Source organism: Mustela lutreola, chromosome X (genome assembly GCF_030435805.1).
Source record: "Mustela lutreola isolate mMusLut2 chromosome X, mMusLut2.pri, whole genome shotgun sequence".
Taxonomy (NCBI): domain Eukaryota; kingdom Metazoa; phylum Chordata; class Mammalia; order Carnivora; family Mustelidae; genus Mustela; species Mustela lutreola.
The window spans coordinates 115,295,614-115,319,418 of NC_081308.1; the positions used below are offsets into that span (position 1 = coordinate 115,295,614).

General features: G+C 48.3%; 1 protein-coding gene across 1 annotated transcript in view; it reads right to left on the reverse strand.

Annotated features, from left to right (window-relative positions):
• The window catches only part of GPC4 (glypican 4), a 105,934-nt gene extending 83,321 nt beyond the window's left edge, over positions 1-22,613 (reverse strand). The window contains exon 1 of the mRNA XM_059157471.1: positions 21,902-22,613. Within this exon, the coding sequence (XP_059013454.1) occupies positions 21,902-22,061 (160 nt within the window). The 5' untranslated portion in view covers positions 22,062-22,613. The remainder of the gene's footprint in view (positions 1-21,901) is intronic.
• Positions 22,614-23,805: the final 1,192 nt, after the last annotated feature.

Here is a 23,805-nt window from a genome sequence, read left to right on the forward strand (position 1 = left end):
GCTCGATATGGAGGGAAGAACGTGCTTCGAAGTCTAACATCCCCACCATTAGATCAAAGCACTCCGCCAAGGATGTCGCCTTGGAAAGGGCTTCTGGGAATGTATGCCCTTTGTTGTCATGGGAAAAAAGATGGGTACTTTTCAGATCAAGCTAATACACACTTATTGAGTCCCTGCACTGTACGCAAGGCACAACAGGATTATAAAGCGAAGCAAGACGCGATACCGAACTTCAGGGAGCTTACGATCCTGTAGAGGCAATAAAACCAACAGTCAATTTTAATATAATGGATTATTTCCTTGAGAACCAAGACCGTGCCTGTCTTATTCTTTTTTTTTTTTTAATTTAAATTTTGGCAGCTAACATACAGCACATATCTTATTTGTTTTTATATACCAAGTACTGGACACTTAGCAGGGCACACAGAAGATGTTTAATAAAATCTTTGCGGAATCAACGAACAATTCACTATCCTGATGTCCATTCATTTCTCCACTTACTCATTCACAGCAGAATGTTCTGGGGGAGAAGGGGAGATGTCCACCCAGGGGTATCAGAGAAAATGGGAGGCCAAGGTCTACGGGAGACGAGAAGAGGCCACAGTCCTAGCTAGTCCTTGGAAATGAGCAGTCTGACTTGGCTACGTGTAAACAGAGTACGAGGTGTGAGAAGAGGGAACATAAAACTGGAAAGGTAGGAAGATCAGGGGTGGGGGAGGGGTGGTAAAGGGCGACTGACGACCACAAAATACACACGTGGCCAGCACCACAGCGTGGGTCCATCCCGCGATGGGTCCGTCGGCTGGAGAGACTATTCTGAACACGGTGGCTGATCATCTGAGTTTGGTTTCGTGCAGGGGCAATTTAAAGAAACTCTGGAATGAGGGTATGTATCTGAATGTTGATGCTTTGTGGTTTATAACTTTTGGAAGAAAGAAGACTTTGGCTCCAATTCCCACTCGGGCCTACGACCCGAGACAAGGGGAATGGGGTCTCCGTGGCCTCTGGGAAGTCTGCGTGAGAAGGGCCAGGCACCGGCCAGATAAGCAAACCATGAACACACACACTGGCTGCGCAGCTTGCAGGGCCCAGTGCCCGGCTTTAGGCAGAGCCACACCCCCAGCCAGCTTTCTCTTTAGAATCCAAGCTTCAAAAGTGTGCCTCCAGATTTCTCAAAGAGCAACTTGGCCCAGCTCTTCACTGCAAACTTCTTTGTTTTTTCTTTTTACTCTTTTATGAGACGAGGTGTCTTCTGATGCAGGTCTAGCTGGAGGGCTGGCCCCAAGGACAGGCTCCGTCCCTGCTCCCCCCACCAAGCCCCCTCTCCTAGGTCTGTTCCCCTGCCTCCTCTTATCCACCTGCTCTCCTTCTTAATTAATTAGCACAGAGGAGAAATGTGCTTATTAACTACACTAATGTTAGCCTAAGACAGATGAAGATATAGTGACCCATTGCCTATCTGGAGCCTAAACATAAACCCCCAAAGGCTCTGATCAGCCCAAGTCCAAGGGCTGGAGTCCTAGGAGAGTCCCTTCCTCACAACCTATGTGCGCTTACTTGGCATAGAGTTCTGCAAAGCTTAATGCTAAGGTTTCTAGGACCACAAGGGAAGCAGCCAAGAAGGAGGGACAGAAGTGGCTAAAAGCAGGCACGCTGACAGCAGTGCAGAATGACAGCTGACGGCAAGGAGGGAGACAAAAACCATTCAGAAAGCTCAGTTACCCAGAACTGCTCATTTCAAGGTTTTATTGTATTCAAGAATACATATGCAATGAGGAAAGGGCTTTCCTTCCATTCCTCTTATCTTTCCAGATCATCTCATCAGCTCTCAACGCCTTTTCAGTGAAACCCAGAATATCAGAGCTGGCCAGGATCTTAGTGACCAGCTAAGTTCAAAGCCCTCATTTTCTGAACACCAGGAACAGGGCCCTAACACGCTGACTTCCTGAAAGCCCATCACCCAGCCGGTCGGTGGCAGGGCAGGGAACAGCAAGCACCCAGGTCTCCTGGCTCTGGGCCCAAAGCTTCCTGGCAGGGATATGCTTATGTTCTTGTGTTATAGCTTGTGTCCACTTAAAGAACAGTGAAACAAAACAAGACAAAAATCAGCCTGCTCGGAGTGTAACAATTCTGAAATTCTTTTGTTTGTTTGTTTGTTTGTTTGTTTCTCTACTACTTTTTTTTAATTTATTTTTTAATTTTTTTTTTATAAACATATTTTTATCCCCAGGGGTACAGGTCTGTGAATCACCAGGTTTACACATTTCACAGCACTCACCAAAGCACATACCCTCATCAAACTGGAAAGACAGTAGCTTAGACCTTCTGCAAAGGTCAGTACAAGGAATTAAAAGCTCTATATATGTTGTCAAGTTCCTAGAAACCCCCCCACCCGCAATCACCTTTTTATTATTATTGCTATCAATTGCCCTCACTTACAAGACGGAGACATCTTTAGTATTAGGGCTCTAGAAGTTTCAGTGAATTCAAAAACACCATGCAACAAGCCTCCCTTCAAGGACAGAGAGCTTTCTCGGCCTCACCAGACGGCCCCCTTTCCAATAATTGTTGCAACCAAGTTCTAGCACAAAAAAGGCAAATGTGGACAGCTTTCACTCCCTGTATTCACCCCCACTGATCATTCCATTTCTTCCCCAAGAGGCCGCCGGTAAGCCAGGGTTGGGAGAGCACAAGAAAAGGGGTTCTGGAAAAGAACTGCCTGGATCCCAGATCCTTTTAGTTACCATGCACTAGTGTAGCTGCCGTGGTTCCTCCTGGTTACCTCTTTAACTCCACTCACACCCTACGTCCTGCTCTTAATTATTAACAGGCTTTAATCTGTTAAATGTACTGTAGTCCATGGTACCAAAAAAAAAAATTGATTGCATACAGAGGAAGGACACAGGAATCAGAAAAATTTTACCTTTCTTCAAGCCACCTGGATTATTATTGTAGAATTCTGTGCTATGCACATAAAACAAGACGTAAATTGAACATAAATGGCGCAGGAGAGGCGCAGGGGTGGGGGGGGGGGAGTCTGGCACAGGAGGGAAGATTTAAAGGGATACCTACATAGCTGCAATTCTTAGAACATCATTAAGTCCCATGAAAAATTATGACAATCGGGGCACCTGGGTGGCTCAGTGGGTTAAAGCCTCTGCCTTCGGCTCAGGTCATGATCCCTGCCTCTCTGTCTACTTATGATCTCTGTCAAATAAATAAATAAAATCTCTAAAAACAAATTATGACCACCTCAGGAGGCTACCAACAACCAAAGGTTCTAAGAGGTGGGGAGTGCTTTCGCATTTAACAAAGAAGTGGTCACTCATCCAGGAGCCACTCGTTGGCCAGTCTGCTATCCCTGGTAGGTAGTCTCAACTGAAAAGAGCACAGCTAAAGCCCAGTCAGGGCTACTGGGAGACGACCCTGAACACCAGGGTCTATGGGACCAAGTGGGATACCATGCTGGCCTGGACTCCCAAGGGGACAGCTCCTCCTGCTAAGGATACCGAGGTTGTGGAGGACTTAGCACTCCTGTGCATTACAGGAGATTCATTTACCCAGTCGCCTTTCCTGGGTCCTCATGGTTTCCGTACAGGGTCCCCCGGTATAAGGCAGAAAAGCCAGAAATGGTCCTAAAAAGGGTCCAGCTGTCTTCCAACTGCAGGCCTTATTGGCAAACTCCTCTTTCAAGGCCGCATTGAGGGAAAGGAGCATACTAATCACCCGCTGTTTGTCAGACAGCCCCAAAAGCGGCAGCTACCCCAGCTCCCCTCCCCCTCCCCACCCCCCTTCCCGCTTGCCCCTCCTCCCCCACCCTGCCCTTTAAAAGCACCTCTTTCACCAGCCACCTGTCAAAATAAAGCAAGCCACGGATCTTTCAAAAACTGACACTGGAAAGAAGCCGTTGGACGATTTCTTTCCAGGACCTGTTGAAAGATAAAAGACGAAGCAGACAATTTAAAAGGCGAGACTGTACCCTACCCATCACAAAGCTGCGAGCAGACAAACCGTGGAAGCCGATGACACAGGAAACGCCCTTTGACCAGAGGCAGACATTAGGCATAGCAAAGTTATTTTCCATAAAGAATAAGAAGCTGAATTAAGCCATTTCACAACTAATAGTCATAAAATCTTTTCATTGTAAAAAAGTGGGAGAGGAGGGTGAATGGAGAGTTATTATGAGCTCCTCCTTTTAGAAACAATGACACTGCTTTCTAGGAAGTTCTGTTTAGATAACAAATGTTTTAGGAAGGGTTTTGTTTGGGTTTTTTTTCCCCCTTTGTTGTGTTTTGTTTTTTAAAGGGAGACACACAGACATGTGGGAAATTCTGCTGTAAAGGGAAGAAGAACCACAGAATAAAGGCGCTGCCTTTCAGGCAACGAATGTGTGTTCACCTTCGGGTTGAATCCTCTCCCACTGGCCAACATTTCATCTGTTTCTGGGAAGATTGCTGAATGAAAGTTTTAGGAACCAAAGTAGGTGCAGGTTCCTGGCAAGAGCTCAGAGAGTGCATCTGGGAAACGCTGGGGGAAAAGCGAACTCTTAGAGCTGACCAACAACCTGAGTGAAACCTCAGATGCCCCCCCCCCACCCCCGCTTTCTCTCCCCCTGCAAGACCTGGAGCACAATGACCTGGCTTGGGCTGCGCTAGGCTTTGGGCTCAAGAGGAAGCTGCATGCTTTTACGCCTTCTGGAAGTTCAAAAACAAAAAGCAAACAAGAAACTCATCATAAAATTGAACTTCAAGAAGTTATGCAACAGAAGCCAACCACGGAGGAATAAAGATCTTCGCTGTTGTGATCGGTATGAAACCACACACACACAAACATGAACACCTACAAACCACCAGAAATAATCTCAGTGTCCATATGGGGAGCCCAAAATAGAGGATTGTAGACAGTGGATTTACTTTGGGGAATATTATGCAGCCATTCGAACTGTAACTGTACAGAACTATCGAGGCATTTTTCATATCATGTTAAAAAGAACAAATCTATGGGGCGCCTGGGTAGCTCAGCCGTTAAGCGTCTGCCTTCAGCTCAGGTCATGATCCTGGGGTCCTGGGATCGAGCCGGCATCCTGCTCCCTGCTCAGCAGGAAGCCTGCTTCTCCCTCTCCCACTCCCCCTGCTTGTGTTCCCTCTCTCACTATCTCTGTCAAATAAATAAAATCTTTTAAAAAAATAATAATAAAAAAAAAGAACAGATCCACCCAATCATATGTTCTACACTTTAAACCAAGTGCAAACGGATACACGTGTGAGGGAACGGACTGCGATAAGCAAAGGATCTAGAATTTACTCCCTTGTCATTGGTTATCTCACCATCTTCTCAACTGGAAAAAAACATAACCTACCATAAACCATAATCTCTGGAGGCCAAATGACACTACAGCAACTCAGTGCCAGGTTCAAAGTCCAGAGAACAGAGCTGGGGCAAGGAAAAGAAAAACGGCCGAAGGAACAGAGGAAGTACTATCCACATCCCCCAGACGGTTTGAATTCCTAGATCTCAAGTGGCTTCACCTTTCCCCTGCTGTGCGACTCTGGTTTTCTGGTCATTCCAGATGGCTGTGTTTGCGGTTATCATGGGGTTCTTAGCTACTTAGCAGGAGAGCTTGGACTCAGAGACCAAGAGATATGAATTCATACACAAAAAGAAAGCAGTTACCAATAAAGATAAGAAGAGTTTGATTCTTTAGACCAAAGACAGTGACGTGGGCTGGAAAGCCTGACCGGACTTCTCAAGGGTTGTTTCTTGGGGTTTTTACAGGACAAGAAATGAAATCACTGATGACACTGATTATTACACTGTTTATTGCTGGACCTAAGAATCTCTGTAACAAATACTTTCTAGATTTAGCAAGAAGAAGGAAATGTCTCGCCTAAGGAGCTGTTAAGGTTTCTTTTGATCAGATAAACAGAGAATGCAGAACTGGCTTAATGTCTTACCTCCGCTAACTGCAAAACCTTCTGGTCAAGTGTGGATGGTTCATTCCCTGTAATGATGTTCATTCCCTGTAATAATGTTTTTCAAGTTCTTTATTCCATCTTCCCCCCATGGGTCTTTTTCTTTTCTGTTTATATGAAATAGGTTCATCTACATAATGAATTCAAAAAAGACCCATAGCGAGGGTTCGGTACATGAGGTCTATGGTTACTAAGATCATAATTAACAACCCTTATCAACAACCCTCATCGCCAGGATTGTAGGAATCTTGTTGAATATAGATCAAATAATTTCAAGTAGGTAGGGTTTATATCACAATTAAAAATTCAAAAACCTTGGAAGAAAATGACACGACTTCTTAAAGTGTCAGGCCGTGCCAGATTTTTAAAAATTAAAGACATGTGGTGGACGGATGGGTCACTAGCTCCTTGTAAAACGGCACCGTTGATGTTTAAGGACCAACATATTTCCATTAGTAAAGCAATTAGAAGTCTGATGAAATCATGCCAGTCTCTTCTTGGTTGTTTTTGTTAAATGGGGAAAAATGATCAATATTGACTGATTAAACGAAACAAATATGAGGAGAGAAAGAGAGATGTGAAAGGCCCGGTCAGGGTTACGATAAATTGTTTAAAAAGGAACACCAGCACCAAACCGAATGCTTCAGTGGACAAAATTCAATACAACTAAAAAAAAACCACTTAATGTTACATGGCATCTGAAGAAATTTCCAACATTTTACATTTATCTGGAGTAAAATGCCCTGCTATTCCTCCTTATTTAAATTGACCAAAATTTCCCTTCATTTCAAAGAATGATAATCACAATCGAAATACTTAAAGTACATTTTAATGGTCCCTTGGAAACTGTCTGCAGTTGGGGGTTACACTTTCTTCCACAAGAGCACGACTAAATACACAACATTATACAAATTTAAGGTTTGACATAACTCTCTGATCACACATCAAATAACTGTTGCAAATGGTAAAAAATGCCTTTACAACCAATTTTTGTTAGGAAAAATACTTAATACTTGAGGCAATTTCTATTTGGTGAAATGTAGGTTCTAAATCTACAGTTCTTAAATGTCACCCCGGGAAGCCACAAAGCAGTGACATAACGCTCAAACATATAGCACAGATTCAAAGACATTTCTGAAATTAATAACTGTGCCAAATGCAATCATTTCCCTTTATTCTTAGTGATCAGCTTGCATTCCTCTCACATTAAAAACACATCTCAATTTGGGGGCTGTTTTCCCTTTCTGCTGTTGGAAGTTTAAGAAGGAAAGCAAATACTCGATCCTAACAGCAGATGCGCCACAAGTCTCTCGTGTTAATACGGTCAATTATAGAAATACCTTCTATACATTTGGCTAATTAAAGGGAATATGGGCTCAGCTATCTAATATTTTACAATATCTCTACAATTATACAATATCTCTACAAAGAAATGCACACTTGTCTGAGGCACCTGGGTGACTCAGTCGTTAAGCGGCTGCCTTGGGTTCAGGTCATGATCCCAGGGTCCTAGTATCGAACCCCGCATCCGGCTCCCTGCCCAGTGGGAAGCCTGCTTCTCTCTCTCCCACTCCCTGTGCTTGTGTTCCCTCTCTCGTGTTCCCTCTCTCACTGTATCTCTCTGTCAAATACATAAAATCTTCAAAAAAGAAAAGAAATGCACACTTATCACTTTCAAGCACTAAGTGATCCCTGCCCTGGAAGCAGCAGCAACCGAAGCAACTTAGAGATTTACTTTAATAAGCAGAGACATAGTGATAACACAACGGTTTCAATTAAAACAGTTGTTCCTAAATATTCGGAAATAATCTCTCCCCCTCTCTAGGTGTTAAACATCTCCTAATACTGTATCTAGGCCATTCATGTGCTTTTAGCAAAACTTTTTTTTTTTTTTAAGATTTTATTTATTTATTTGACAGACAGAGATCACAGGTAGGCAGAGGGAGGCAGAGAGAGAGAGGAGGGGAAGCAGGCTCCCTGCTGAGCAGAGAGCCCGATGCGGGGCTCGATCCTGGCACCTGAGCTGAAGGCAGAGGCTTAAACCCACTGAGCCACCCAGGTGCCCCTAGCAAAACCTTTTTATTAGAGACCTTTTTATTAGAGACCCAGCTGGCAGCCCAGCTCGGCTTCAGCCCCCACTATCCCAGAATCTCACGTGGGTTTACTTCATTCTTAAGCTTAGAAGCAATCAAGGAAATCTCAGGGCTCCAAGAGAAACATTAAAAGGTTATTGGTGAAAACAGCACATATTGTGTCTGCTTTAAAAATAAAAGCAGAGGGGCACCTGGGTGGCTCAGTGGGTTAAGCCTCTGCCTTTAGCTCAGGTCATGATCCCAGGGTCCTGGGATCAAGCCCCGCAACGGGCTCTCTGCTCAGCAGGGAGCCTGCTTCCCCCCCACACTCTCTCTCTGCCTACTTGTGATCTCTCTCTCTGTCAAATAAATAAATAAAATCATTTTTAAAAAATTAAAAAATAAAAGCAGAGACAATCACTCCTCCCCAAAGTTAAAGCTATGTTTAGACCGATAAGGACAGGCTTGCCCTATCACGAACTCATGCATCTTAGCCCGTACCAGGAGAACTTGACAGCACAGAGACCATTTGATCAATCACACAAGAAAAAAAAATGCTTATTTCTAGCCTTAATCAGGCAACTTTTCCTTATAATGAGAGCAAGCCAAAGTATTTTAAATAGGGCACAGGGCATAATCATTATATTTAAATTCATATTTAAAATAGGGCAATTTTATTTTTCAGACTTTTTTTTTTTTTTTTTAAGCAAGCTCTGTGCCCAACATGGGGCTTAAACTCACTACCTGGACATCGAGAGTCACATGCTCTACTAACTGAGCCAGCCAGATGTCCCATCCTCATTCTAAAAAAATCACTTTCTCTGCGGCATTTGGGTGGCTCAGTCAGTTAAAGCATCTGCCTTTGGCTCAGGTCATGATCCCAGAGTCCTGTGATCAAGTCCGATGTTGGGCTCCACGCTCAGCAAGCAAGAGCCTCTGCCTGCTGCTCCCTGACTTGTGCTGTCAAATGAATAAAAATATTTTTTTAAAAAAAAAGATTTATTTATTTGACAGAGATCACAAGTAGGCAGAGAGGTGGGGTGGGGGGCAGGCTCCCCGCTGAGCAGAGAGCCCAATGCAGGGCTCGATCCCAGGACCCTGAGATCATGACCTGAGCCGAGGGCAGAGGCTTAACCTACTGAGCCACCCAGGCATCCCATGAATAAATATAATCTTTAAAAAGTTTTTAAATATTTTCTCTTTGCTTCTCAACCTGTGTGCTTCCCATTAATTAACTAATATTAAAAATAAAAACTTCAGGGGTAGCTGGCTGGCTCAATTGGTAGAGCAAACTCTCAATCACAGCATCATGAGTTCAAGCCCCACATAGGGCATACAGCCTACTTGAAAAAATAAAAAAATAAAGTACAATAGGGCAACTTTAATCTCCGTGTCCAAGCAGGACTTGGCCCTTGCATATAAACATGTGCCCCCAATTTACTACAACGCCGTCAGTTCTGTGTCACTGCCATGCAGACTGCCCTTCACAACTGGATGGGTCTGACTTAGAAGACGACTAGAAACCCTGGCTTGTCACCAGGAAACACTGAAATACTGGGATTTCATGACTCCTCCCAGCCCTCTTGAGTAAACTCGCCAGGTCAAGCCCATATACACTCCAAGCCTCAGTTCCTTCCTTATCAGGCCTCTAAGCTCCTGAACCAACTAACAAAAACAGGGTCCTTTTTACCGTGTTAATCTAAACTTCTGAACAATATCACAGGACAACTGGCTGGCTCATGTGGCTCTTTTTTTTTCTCTTTGACCATGAGGCTCTTGATCTCAGGGTTCTGAGTTCGAGTCCCCTTTGGGGCACAGAGATTACTTTTTTTTTTTTTAAGATTTTATTTATTTATCGGGGGGGGGGGGAGCGAGCACAGGCAGACAGAATGGCAGGCAGAGGCAGAGGGAGAAGCAGGCTCCCTGCTGAGCAAGGAGCCCCATGTGGGGCTCGATCTCAGGACACTGGGATCATGACCTGAGCAGAAGGCAGCTGCTTAACCAACTGAGCCACCCAGGCGTCCCCAGAGATTACTTTTAAAAGTGAACTTCTGAAAAATATCAATCCTATTTCAATTTTAAAAACAAGTAATCTGAGGGGCACCTGGCTGGCTCAGTTGGGTTAAGCATCTGGCTCTTGATCCCAGCTCAGGTCTTGATCTCAGGGTTGTGAGTTCAAACCCTGAGTTGGGCTCCACGTTGAGCTTGGAACCTACTTAAAATAATAATAAGTCATCTGAAAACCCATCTTTCTTGAAATGAAGAAAGCCCTGTTCTCAGAGCTGAGGTGCACAGTAGGGATTCGCCTTCCCAAATTTACTGCTGGGGCTGTATTTGCTTATAATCCTATCTCCCTGGACACTCGCTCCCTGAGCTGGCTCCTTCCTTCCCTCTAGGCAACTTCTGCATGCTTGGTCACCACGGACACAGCCCTGGAGAGGGCAGGAATATTGCTAGCAATTGACAGGTGCATCTGGTCCACAATTTGCTGAACCAGAATCCTGTAGCAATCACAGCTGGCCCGAGGGCTTCATTTTGGGCCACTGGTCATTCAAAATATCATACTTCTGTGATCTCTATTGGCTTAAAAATGGACGCCAAACTTTCCCAGAAACCTGAAGGCTTCAGGACTCTCAGTACTGGCATGGTTCCTCTGCAGCCCACTCCAAGGATGGAAAAAGAAACGCACGAGAGTTCATCTGCTTTTTGGGGTGCCCATGCCACCCCAACCCCTAAAATGATGGCTGAGGTTTATTACCTGAGAAGAGTGTTCCATGTGAGCCTTACCAGCCTGGCCCATCTCCCCTGCTCTGCTTCACCAAGTACTCCAGAGTTCACCTGCGGACCCAATGACAGAAACAAGACCCTGGCCATTCGCGTGTCTAGCGGGGGCTCTCCTAATGGGGTCCAAAAGCACTACTCCTGGGCGACGAGAAGAGCCCTACAGGGATAAACGCTGAAGAAAACTACGCTCCACCCTGATCATCATTCCGAAGACCAAGGCCTTCTCCTCGGAAAAAGTTGTCACAACTGTAATTGCCAAGACTAAAGCAGAGAGGGACGAAGTGTGTGTGTTTGGGGTAGGGGGTCAACTTGACACAGGGGTCAGGAAAGGCTTCTTAGTTGAGGGAATAGGTAAGCAAAGCCCCAAAACATTTGAGGGAGTGAGCCATGCTGCTATCTGGGAGCAGAGTTCTAGGTGCCAAGGATAAGGGCAAAGAAACAGAGAGGCCGGCACGCGGGGGGCACTGGGGGAAATGACAGAAGAGAAGGCAGTGTGGACTGGCATGGGAGGGGGCCATGGGCAGACGCTATAAGGCCTCATAAGCTTTGGTTTTCCCTCTGGATGGCAAGGGGAGCCCCCCTGAGGCCCTCTGAAGAGAGGAATGATAGGGTCTAAGTCAGCGTTAACAGAGAAGGACGGTACTGGCTCATGTGCGGAGACAGACCGGACAGGGGCTGATGGCAGAGGAGGCCAGGCTCCGGGCACATCCTGAAAGCGGTGCCCAAAGGTAGAGCTTGTGCAAGAGCATCTCCACAGAATGCCCTTCCCGCCCAGTCTCCTGACTCCGTTCAGATCACAAGAAAATAGACCCAGTCCCTTATTTTGGAAGGCTGTGACTTCCTCATCTGCCCTCCATCTGGAGAGATACAAGGCCATCTACTGGGTCTGCCACAACCAGCAGAGCCTTCTTCCCAGAGTGTCTAGGCCCCGCGGACCTGAAGGGGCAGGAAAAAGAAAAAATTAGCCCCCAACTGAGGCTGACCAATAACCAAGCAGCCAACTGGGGGAGCCTTCGGTTCAAAGTCAGTCGAAAGCGAACCCCCTGCACGAACCCCATTGACACAAAACACTGTTCCTCCTCAGTGCCTCCAGCATCCCGGCCAGGGAGCGACTGTGCAGCACGGGTTCTCAGAGTACACCCGCGAAAAGTTGTCTTGTTTCGCAATTGAGAATCTTAGCATGGGGAAATATTCTATAATTAAGGCAATTTTAACAATAGCAGATAATAATTTGACTATAAATTGTAAGGAATGTAATGACTGCTTATTCTGGCACCAAAGCAGCAGGACTTTCTGTGAAGTGACTGCCAAGAAAAATGACACTCCCACTCAGACTGGACCGTGGCAAGTAGTAACTGTTAACCACACGCTTTACACTGCAGTCTGCAAAGACACGGAGCTTTGTTTTCATCTCTAACCAAACACAAGGCTGCAAACGCAAACAGGAGACAAACTGTGGTGGGATAGAAACAACTGAAGGAGGAAAAGAGAGGAGTCCTATGGCTTAAGGCTCGCTGGGATGCCCATGTCAAGGCTTTGGAGAATGAAGGAAAAGTTCTGTGGTCCAAAAGCCACCACTCTCCAGCCCGCGCTCCCTGCAGCCCAGAATCCCCGCACAGAAGAAAGAAGTCAGGCTTAAGGAGGCTGGCGAAAGCCAGGGGAGAGAGTAGCTGGGGGTAGAAAGGACTAGAATGGAAAGGATGGCTGGGATGAAGTGAGGACAGGTGACCTTGAGGTAGACTAGATGAAACCAAGCCTGCCCAGGGGCCCGCCGCCCCCCTCCTGAGGACATGGCAGGAAGTGAGCTCCCGGTAGAAAGCTGGAAGCAAGGACCAGGAGCAAAAGCAGCCTCCCTTTCCTAAAAGCACTGCTGCAGGTACAGCGGGGTTCCTCTTAACATTGGAAATGGACAGTAGAAGCAGCAACCATTTGTCCCCCAGGATTAAAACAAACCACATCAAGTAATCTACTCCCACCCCCAAGCAAGAAGTAACACTCAGTTTCCAGGTTTGAAAAGACGATTCTGTCTTTTGCCCTTTTTTGTTAGGTGTCTACGACTAAACGCAGAAATTTTAAAATAAACAGCTTCGCCTGAGTTCACTGAAAAGGGAGAAACAGAAAAATATTCAAAATATACCGAAGTCAAAAACCTCGCTCGAACTTATCTTCGAACCACAAATGTGGCTCGAACACCTGCCTGTGACAGAAACTGGAGATCCATGGCCTCAGATCAGGCATGATGGAGCAAAGAAGGGCTTTTTTTTTTTTCAAGTTCAAATGAGGCACATGGTCAAACACAAGGACCATGCAATGTGTGTACTCCTATCCATAACCTCTAGCGCTTCTCTAATTATCATTATCCATTTACTCACTTTGGTAGATGTTTAAAAGGGAAATCAATATTCAAATATTTAAACCTGTCCCCTCTAACCAAAAACCAGCTCTTGCCTCTTCTGACTTCAGGGTCCCAAGCAAAGCCCGGCAGGCAGTAGCAGGAGTTAGGAACCAAATGGAACCTGGATGTTCTAGAGGACTTAGGAGAGCACCAACCAAAAGCTCTGAAGTGAGTAAGCCACTAAATAATACACAGTCTTTAACGTTTTTTTTTTTTTAAAAAAGGACAAAATGACATAGAATGGACCCTATCGATCCAGTGCTGGGAAACGAGGTGCCCTACCATGGTGAATGTGTAAGTGAACTGAACCTTCCTCTCTTTCAAGGGCAAATTTGGATTTCAAATAGGTGTACTTTCCCTGGTCTACTCACTAACTAGGTAATGATACCAAGCACTCTGATTGAATACTGCCCCAAAACCCCCTAGTGCCCCAGGACTTAGGGAGCTCCTTCTGCCACTGGCCCCATCAAGATCAGCAAGTCCTGGGTCTGTCCCTGCCCTGTTTCACTCTCACTTCTCCCAGAAGTCTTGCCTGCCTCTAAAAATCATCGCCCCCCCCCCCAACCCCATGACCCTTCCACTCCCCAACCAGCACTACCGGCTACTTCTCAGGCTACTTCTCACCGGCCAGGGACTGGGAAGGCAGATAACTGTTCTATCTTCTCACCATTCCCCCCCAATTTGAACGCAAGCACCTCAAAAGCTTGGCTCCTTTTAAACCTCTTTGAATCCCGAGCACCTAGCATTTTACTCTTGATAGAAGAGCTACTCAATCATTGATTGCTGATGATAAATTCCCAAAGGCCTTGTCTCCAAGTAGAATGCACAGGCCTTATGACAGCTGTTTCCATCCTGTAGCTTTTCTGCTTACTTCCACATTCCCAGCTGTGTTCTGGATGGCTGTGCCGGCCAGAAGCCTAGGGATTTACTGTACTTCTATTTCTTGATAAGATACTTGAAGAGAATAAACACATGGCAAAGAGGACATTAAAGTAAGGGATAAAGAGATCTTTTTTATTTTACCAATAAAGAGAAAGGAAAGAAATATCACCTAGCACACTGACACTTAATAAATGACAAGCAAGACTGGATTCCTTTCTAATTCTCTCCAAAGTACTCTCAATGGCCTCGGCTTACTTCTCTGCCCGCAGCGAAGCATCCCAGGCTATGCGTCACTTGCATCTTGATTAAAAAATATTTTTTTTCCAAGTTCAGACCTTCCTCTTAAATCCAAGTTAGCCAAAATTAAAATGAGTGCGCACTGCATCTAAATTAAAGCTCTCCTCTGAGACAACACTTTATGATGAATTTCATTGGAAAATTTAGAATCGTAGAATCTGAGATGGAAGGGACTCAGGCATAATTCTAGGGCAGTGGTTCTCAACCAGGGCTGTATTGGGGAGCTTGGTCACTGGGACTACTGGGGAGCTTTTATTTTTTTTTTAACTTTTATTTATTTATTAATTGACAGATCACAAGTAGGCAGAGAGGCAGGCAGAGAGAGAGAGAGAGAGAAGGAAGCAGGCTCCCCGCTGAGCAGAGAGACCAACGCTTGGCTGGATCCCAGGACCCTAGGATCATGACCTGAGCCGAAGGCAGAGGCTTTAACCCCACTGAGCCACCCAGGCACCCCAACTGGGGGGCTTTTAAAAATGATCACGGCCTAGCCTCACTGCCAGAAAGTATGATTTAATTTGTCTGGGGGTGGTGCCCAGGCGTTAGATTTTCAAAGCTTTCCAGGTGATTCTAAGGTGTGGCCAGGGTCGACAATCTCTGCTCTAATACAGCATTCTCACATCCCTGCTCCCATTTTTCAGACAAAGGAGAGAGAACCCGAGCAAAGGTATCAGACATGGAATCTGTCAAGGCCAAACTAGGACTGCCCCTGCCAGGGAACCACATCCTCCTTGCGTAAAAAACTACTCCCACCTATCCCAAAGGAAATGCGTTTTCTGACTATTCTTTGCCTTGGAATCCCACTGCATAATTCGTGAAAACCTAAACTATGTCTGCCAGGCATGGCTTCCCCTTAAAGACGCCTTCCTGCTTTGCCTCTGATGGGCTGGACTTCCCAACCCACCCTTTCCCCCATGATCATCACCCGGCCTCCTTTCAAACCTCTTGCAAGGTGCACCTCCAATTCCTTCGGCTAGCTCACTTTCTAGTCTGTACCTGCCCCGCCGAACCTCGCGGCCTTCCCCCTATCCCCCTGGCCAAAGCTCTTTCCATTTTGTGGAAGATTCCTTCTCCCCTGAAGCAGCCTCTCTTACTCTGCCAGTTAGTCATGCCGCCTTCTTTTTTTCTTCCCCCAAGCAGCTGGTCTTTTTGATGTCTGGCACACATTTATCTGGGCTTCCAATAAGATGTTTTTACATAGTTTCCAGGCTTCCTGGAGGTTATGGACTTTTTTTTTTTTTTTGATAACTCTTCCATTCAATTTTTTCCCTAATTTCTAACATTTGTTAGAGTTTCTTTTTCAAAAGTTGAATACCTGCCTGATGGATCGCTTTGATTTTTCTCTCCCACTAGATTGCTGAATTAAATGCATCAGAACTTAAATATAACATTTCAAATTACCTCCAGGATGGAATCGCTTCATGAATTTTCTGCACTTTCATGTTTTCTGTAGTAAGCAACAGATGCTTAGCCAAGTGGAATTGAAATGCTAGTTCTTACCTGTGGGTGCTTTAGTGGGTCTGCTTATATAAAATATCCTGATATCCTTAAGCCTGCGTCCTTTTGCTTGGTAAAGACAATAAACTTCAGCTTTTATTTTGTAAAAGGTAACCAGTGTGCACTGAACAGCTCTACATGCCAAATCCAATGTGCTAAATCACTCTTCTAAATTCACTCCAAATTGCCTAACACGGAAGTCTCAGTTATCTATTCCTTAAAGGAGATCTCAGCGAGAAGAAAAACAATTCTGGATCTTGCCGAAAAATTCCTGTAGCACTTGGTTTTTAATGAAGTGGTTAAGAGGAACACTCCATCCTCCCCCCGCAAAAAAGGAATAAAAAACATTTATTATATGCTATACCGCTGTTCTCACTGAGATTTACTGTAAATTTATTTCACTTCGAATGTCTAGCTCCAAAAGATCCCCAAGACAGCAAGAGACCATGGGATGACAATCTATCATCAAGGCAGCCTAAACCCCATTATGGCCCTGGGATCCTGGCAGAGAAAGCGAAAGAACGGTCTCTGCTATCCCCCACCCCTCACCCCGCAGGCATTTACCGAATATTGCCTTGAGCTGCCCCACTTAGTACTCAGAACAGCAGGAGCTGCCCCCTCTGCCCTCCAGCTGCTCACAGCTGAGAAGGCACACAGGTGCCCACACGCCCCATTAACTAGAACACGAGGCAGTCCGGGCGAAGACCATCCATCTGATTCAAGCAAAGAGCTAGGAGGAAGGGGAGTTCAGAGGTGACTTAATGAAAGTATCATTTGTGATACTTGAAGCCACTGAAGCTCAAAGCAGAGGAAGGACTCCATTCAGAGCCGCGTGGCAAGGAAACGAAGCTGGTGCTGGTCAGCACGGAATGAGAGGGTAACAAGCCGAGAGGAAGGCAGGCCAGTTAAGAACTGCATCCTTCTGTTCAATCACTGTATCGTATACCTGAAACGCCGTATGTTCGCTCTACGGGAATTAGAACATTTTTTAAGGAGAACTGCGTACTTAAAACAGCTCTCACTGCCTTTATGCCCCCGGCCTCACTAACACTTGAAATGCAGGGACACCAATTCTCTTCCTGAAACAGTCTCACTAAGGACACTCTCCCCCTCAGAAACCATCGCCGGCTCCCCTAGGCCCAGGAAATACAATTTCTATTCCTTCTACTATTAACACTAGGTTGTCCGTGTCTGGGTATTAATACTTCGCTGCAAAGCACAGGGCTGGATCCACTCTCTACATCGGCATCAAAATACGGCTGGGATGGTCTTTTGCTGGTCGATGGTCCTCTCGTAGCTTCTATTTTTGAAGCCGGCCCTCCATGGGATTCGGGAAGGCACTCTGTCTTAGGACCTATACAACAATGCATAGACCGTTATTCTGGACCAAGTTAGACCTGGGTTCAGGTCCCACCTCTACCACCGACCAGCTGGGAGCCAGTGAATCTATTTCCAAAGCCCTTTGATTCCTCGTCTCATAAAATGGGGAAAGATGATGAAGAGAATAATACTTTTGACTTCGTATGGTTGTTGTGGATTTAAAAGAGAATATGTAAAGTCCTTAGCTTAGGACCAGGTCCAGAGAAAGCAACCAATAGCTACAAGCTCTTTTCCTTGAGGCCAAAATGTATTTTTTGTGAACATATGCAGGAAAAATCTCAGTGGTAAAACAGTTAACGTTCCTGGGGAGCCAGACACTCCCTTCCAACTGATTTAGATTAACGCCGATGTTGTTTCCCTTGTAGAGACAACAAGAAACTTCCTTTTCATTCCTCAGTATAGTCTCCAGCTAATCCTGAAATTGCATGCAACCCAATGTGAGTCAAATAAAAAAGGAAAATAGTAATTATGCTGAATCAAACATTTTATATTTGTATGTTCTAACTAGAGATTGAGCTGCATAAGCCAGAACTTTTTATTAAGGTCTTTTTTTGAGCATGTCCAGGAAGTAGTTCCTATACTACTTGAGGCGATCTCTACGCTGACAGGTCCTCTGGCTCAGTTAGACCCTCTTTCTTAAATAAAATGAAGGGAACCAAACTGAGGATTCCAACAGAATAGAAGATCACAAGTTCTCTGCAAAATCCAACCCACCTACTTCAAGTGGGAAAGAGGAAATGCAAATCTTGAGGACATATGTTGTGTCTTACATGCAGTAAGCAACTCTACATTAAAAAGGATGCCTACCTCTCCAGCACACGCAAACACTTTCTGCCACATAACCCTAACATAGCTTGTCACTCCCCGAACCCTCTGAGGCACATATATGTGCATGTGCGCATGTGTGCAAGTGCATTGCTCATGAACATGAATGGGAACAGGAAAAAAAAAAAAAACAGCATCACCACCATGGCACAAAGTTCTCCTTGGTATCCTTCAAAGTCCCTCTGAAAGAGACCTATGGCAGGCTTCAGAACACCCCTAACCAACTGTCTCACTCTTAAAGACAATTTTGGTAAAAATTAGATTAGTAATAAAATCCCAATGCCTGAGGAGGCTCCTGGCTGGCTCAGTCAGTAGTGCACGTGACCCTTGATCTCAGGGTCATGAGTTCGAGCCCCATGTTGGAGGTAAACATCACTTAAATAAAAACTTTCTTAAAAAATTACAAATAAAATTAAATGCCAACGGTTGCCTCTCTCTAACCCTGTCTTTATGGAAGGCACAATGAAAATGGTTAGATTTTTAAATTTACTAGTCAACTAGCACTACCGAGTTGGTAATCTGGCCCCAAATCCTTTCTCCGTTGGAAGTCTGTGGGTGCTCCTTACTCCTTATCTGTGCCACTCAGATGGTACTTCTCTCACTCCATGTCACATTTGGATTCTGCACGTGTGGCTTGTCCCCCTACTGCCTGGAAAGGTCCTAGCGCCGGAGGCTCCTCCGGCCCTTCTTGTTGCCTCCACATTGCCCAGCACAGAATGCTGCACATAGTAGGTGCTCCAAATAAATATGCCCATTGAAAGCTGAACAAATACCTATCCTCTGTGTTCAAGATCCCTTCTGAACTCCCCATTATTTGAGAAGTTCGGGGGTCAAGCGGATAGGCAATGTGGGACCTCGCCTGGGTCCCAGAGCCCTGTTGGCATGATGTGCTCCCTGACACCCTTGAGAGCACATCAAAATTGCCTTAATTATGATCTCAAAAGACTGAGCCTCCTTAAAAACACAGTATTCTTAAAGTCTGTTCAAAGCTCTAGAAGGCAAGTACAAGGCTGTCAGAAATAAAACCTTAAACTTGGGCTAAGGGTGGTGCTAGGCACCCAGGTGTTATGACACTTTGCCTGAAAAACCATCCTGAACTTTTTGCATAGGAAAAAAAAAATAGATCATCATTCCCACCCCACCCCCCCTCCACCAGCACCACCACCACATACAAAGACCCCTGGCCAGGGAAAGTGCCTGGCAATTCATTCAGACATGGGTCGTACACAAGTCACTGGATGGACTACGCTCCCCAAAATGACCAAAATTATCTGAGCGTAGCTCAGGGAAGACAAGGCTCATGTATATGCATCTGGACAGGCCAGGGTGATGGTAAAGATTACCCCCTGTTTCTATACTGGCCGTCTAAAGGTATTTACTTGGGTCTGTCTGTGTTGTGACAGTGTCCTAGACTCAAATGAATGCCTCTAACACTCCACATTTTTGAGCCATTCAGTCATGCATTTTTGTTATTGTTGAAAGTGGTGCGAAATTGCACTGCATGAGCTAAAGTCCTTGGTGGTCTTCCAAGGATTCCAGCTAAAAAGGCACTTCCTTTGTTCCTCAGGAGAATGCAGTCCAGTAGGTCATTCAAAAGGGGAAATAAAAGCAGCAGCCCTGGGAGGGAGATGAAGGACAAGACAAAAAGAATAAAATGTTTTGGGTGTGAGCACATTAGCTTCCATTTCCTGCTGCTGGTCTAATAACTCTCCCATCTTTGGGGGAAATATCCAGATAGACATATATGCAAAAATACCGCTCAGGTGTTTGCTGGCCACCAGGGCAATGGAAGGGAACACCTAGCAGAGTCCTTGAGCACCCTTCAAACTTCCTTTTTCCTGAGATACTGGCTAGGAAGGTGTCCTGCCATGAGGAGCCTGCCCAGAGCCAAGTTGGAGAAAGTGGGGAGGGCACTCTCACAACCCACTCCCTGAATGCCTCCAGTCCCTCTCAAAGGCACATATTGTTTGCAGGAGCAGAAGATGAAAACTTGTCACATTCCCATTAAGTGCATCGCTGGCTCTATCCCTTCAAAATGTGGGAATGACAACTGTAACCTTCACGCCAATCATCTCTGCTGGGACCAGGCCCAAACCGTGCAGGGCACAAAGACCCCAGGTCTGACCTGTGGAGCCCCCAAGCTTCAGTGGCTGCTGGTTCACTTCACTTCTTCTGGCGGGGCAGGAGGGAGAGGGGAAAGAAAGAGGGCTTTTCAGGGCTCCACAACCAATAAAATCGTGCCGCTGTGAGGACATACTTGAGTTCGCAAAAAGACAAGCAGCTCAAGGGCAAACAGTCTCTAATCAGTCGTGTGCGAGTCATTTGATAACTGCCAAGGTGCAGCGGGCTCCTAAGGCTGCTCCGGCAATTTCTTGAGTGCTATTTCTAGACGGATGCTGAATACACTGGGAAAGTGCCCAGCGACTTCCCTCAATTACCTTTGTAATTTATATGTAATTGATGACTGCACTTAATCTCCAAGGTTATTAATAGCCTTTCCAAAAAATGACCCCCACGTCTTCCTGAGCCTCTGGAAGCGCCTGGTTAAAATTACAGTATTTCCTTTGCTGGCTGCCGCCCCCCTGCCCGCCCCACCCGGGTGACCAGCACCGCGAGGCAAAGGCTCACTCTCCTCATTTCCATGAAAGGTTCGGAATGGAGGCTTGCCCCCCCCGGGGGGGCTCGAACCGCTCTCTCCTCCGTTAGGTTACGCTGGCCAGCCGCCAGCTAGATCCGCGGTTCTTTCCGAACCCTCAGGGCGAACGGGCTACCTGCGCCGCCGCCCGCTCCAGTGCGGCCCGCGGGGATGCGCGCAACAGCTGCCCTCCGCGAATGAGACCGCGACCTGGAGGGGACCCGCGGCCGCCGCCTTGCAGAGAGGGGCGAAGGACGCCCGCCGAAAAGCCGCCTCCCCGGCCGGGAGCTCAGAGAATGGCTTTCACCAGTACCCCCACGCACCCCCCAGCGCCCAAATCCGGTGAACTTTTTCACAGGCTAAGGCTTCTCCATTTGCATAACCATCTCCAAACTGCGATTCAGGTTTCCTTAGTCCTTTCAAAGGTTTGTAATTGAATGTGCAATTAACCCTGAAAATGAGGTGAGAAAAAAGAAAGGGGGGGGGAGTGGAAGTACCCTTCCCGTCCAGCACCTTCCGGAAAGCAGGAGAGTTCCCAAAATTCAGGGTTTGGAGGGGTAGAGAGTCGTTTGCTTTTTAAACACGACTTCTAAAGCCGCTGTAGCTACTAAAACTCCTAATCCGCGTCAGCGGTAGAGGAGAGGCGGGGAGAGGGTTTTTAAAAGAACATCAATGAAACCTCCATTGGAGTTCCACGTTTGGCGTCCCCGGGAAGCTGGCACGCTGTAGGCTGCGCCACCCCCCCACACACACACACACAGACACACACAAACACCCCACCGGCGACCCTCACCCCCCCCCCCCGGCCTCTCATCACCCGCACAACAAAGCGGGGAGCCCAGTAAGGAGTTCAACCCGGAACAAGCGACGGAGCCAGTGACACGCACTTTGCGGGCCAGAGTCCTCGGGACTCCCCGGGTCCGGGAAGGCGCGGTGGGGCGGGAGCAGATGCGGGGTGGCACCAGGTCCGGCGGCGGGGCACCCCGCCTCGCAGTCCCGGGCGGCCGCGCTGCCTCGGGGCTCGCTCTCGCGCTCTCTGCCGCCTGCCCACGGCTTCCTCCCCCCCCCACCGCCGCCCCAGACTACCTGCGGCCGTGCGGGGGTTCCGCGGCCCCTTCCCCGGGGTGCCTGCCTCCGCGCATGCCTCCCGAGGACCCCCACCTACCGTTGATCTCGTGCGTGGGGGCATCGTTCTTGTTGAAGCCTTTGGACACGTAAAGCCGTCGCACTTCCGAGCAACTTTTCGACTTGGGCTCGGCAGCCCGCAGCGCGGTGCAGAGCACGGCCAGGGCGCAGAGAAGTGCGGGCAAGCCGAACCGGGCCATGGTGCGGGCCGGGGCTGACGCGCTCCCACCTCTGGGAACCGGGGGAGAGTGGCGAGCGCGGGCCGAGCGGCGCGGGGCCGGAGACTCGCGAGCGGACCGAGAGGGCGAGGGAGTTGGGGTAGGAGTTGGGAGAGCAGCGGGAGGAGACGCGGGGCGAAAAGTGGAGCTGGGCCTCGCGCGTCAGGCAACGGTCCCCGGTGCCAGGCGCCCGACCGGGGGGGGGAGGAGGCGGAGGGCGTGGAGGCGGTGCGCGGCCCACGGGAGCGGAGGCGCGGGCCGGTGGGCTCCGGACTCCGCGGGGCGGCGGACGGGGCACGCCGGCCGGCAGTGGGACAGGGGCGCGGGGAAGGAGGGGAAGGTGGCAGGCGCCGCCGGGGCCGCGGAGGGCGTGGGCGGCGGCGGGCGCTCGCTGCGCGCGGCTCTGGGTTGCCCGGCGCGGGTCCGCTCTCCAGGCTCGGCTCGGCTCCGCTCGGCTCACTCTGCCCTCGGCCGCGCGGCTGTGCCCTCCTCAGCTCCGCCGCTGATTGACTGGCCGGCGTGCGCGGCGACGCTCGGCAAACTTGGCCCAGCGGGCGGCACTCAGGGGGAGGGGGGCGGGCGGCGGGGGGGTGGGGACCCGGAGACGGGCGGGAGCACGCAGGGCCGGGACGGGAGAAAACCTGGAAGCGGGCTGGGATCCGGAGCGGCCAAATCCACTTCCTAGGGGGCCGCACCGGGCGCGCGGCGCTCCCTCGCGCGACACGCCCCGCGGGGCTCCTCCCTCCGCTCCTCCTCCCCTCCCCCGGGAAGCGGGAGATGCCCGCCGCCCCCTACCCGAAGAGGGAGGGCTAACTTCTCCCGGGTGAAGGGCCGAAGTCCTGGGGGTTCCGCGCGCCTGGGCACTTGTTCCGAAGCCCGCGGCCGAGTCACAGGCTATCTGCGCGCGGCCACCTGACTCGTTGACCGTGGGCCAAAGGCGGGGGAGCCCTCCCGCCTCGATACCTGCCCTCCCAGCCGCCCCGCAGCCCCGAGGACGCCCCTAACAGCTCCTGGGCCAGGAGCGGAAGGCGCTGACATGACTCGCATTGTTTCGCAGCAGGCACCAGGGGACTTCGGACTCCCAGCTGGCACTAGACCCTCACCTGGCCCTCTCAGACCTGCTTTCCATCCAACGATGCTCCATGAGCACCGACTTGTTCCGAACCCCGGCGGGCATTCTCCTCCCCCGCCTTCCCCCTGCCACGCCCGGTTCTGCTACAAGTCTAACCAAACCCTGAAGTGGGACAGCCCTCCCCCCTCACCCTTGGATAGAGGCGTTGGGACATTCAGGGATGACCTCCGAGACTTTGGAAACCTGGCCCAAATCCTCGTCGTAAACGTAGGGAAACTGAGGCGCAGAGAAAGGGAGCGACTTGCTAATAGCATGCAACTGGGGTGTGGGTCCAGAACCCTGATTTACTCTTCCAGGTCACGTGGAGTAAAGGTAGCCCAAGACCCCAAGCCCCTTCTGCCCTCAAGCCTCTTGAGAGAGACTCACAGGTCTCTGGGACCCAGTCTCTACTTAGCCACCAGAAAACTGGAAATGGGCGAGTCTTCCCACCTTCCCAGCTTTGTCAGATTCCATTAATGAGTGTTTTTGAAGCTCCCAGGGCTCCTTTAATGAAGGGAACTGTGCAGATTGGGAACTTGTCATTACCCTTGTTATTGTTACAATCTGCTTTAAGAGGTTAGGGTGAGAAGTGCCTCAGACACCTCGGGAGTGTGC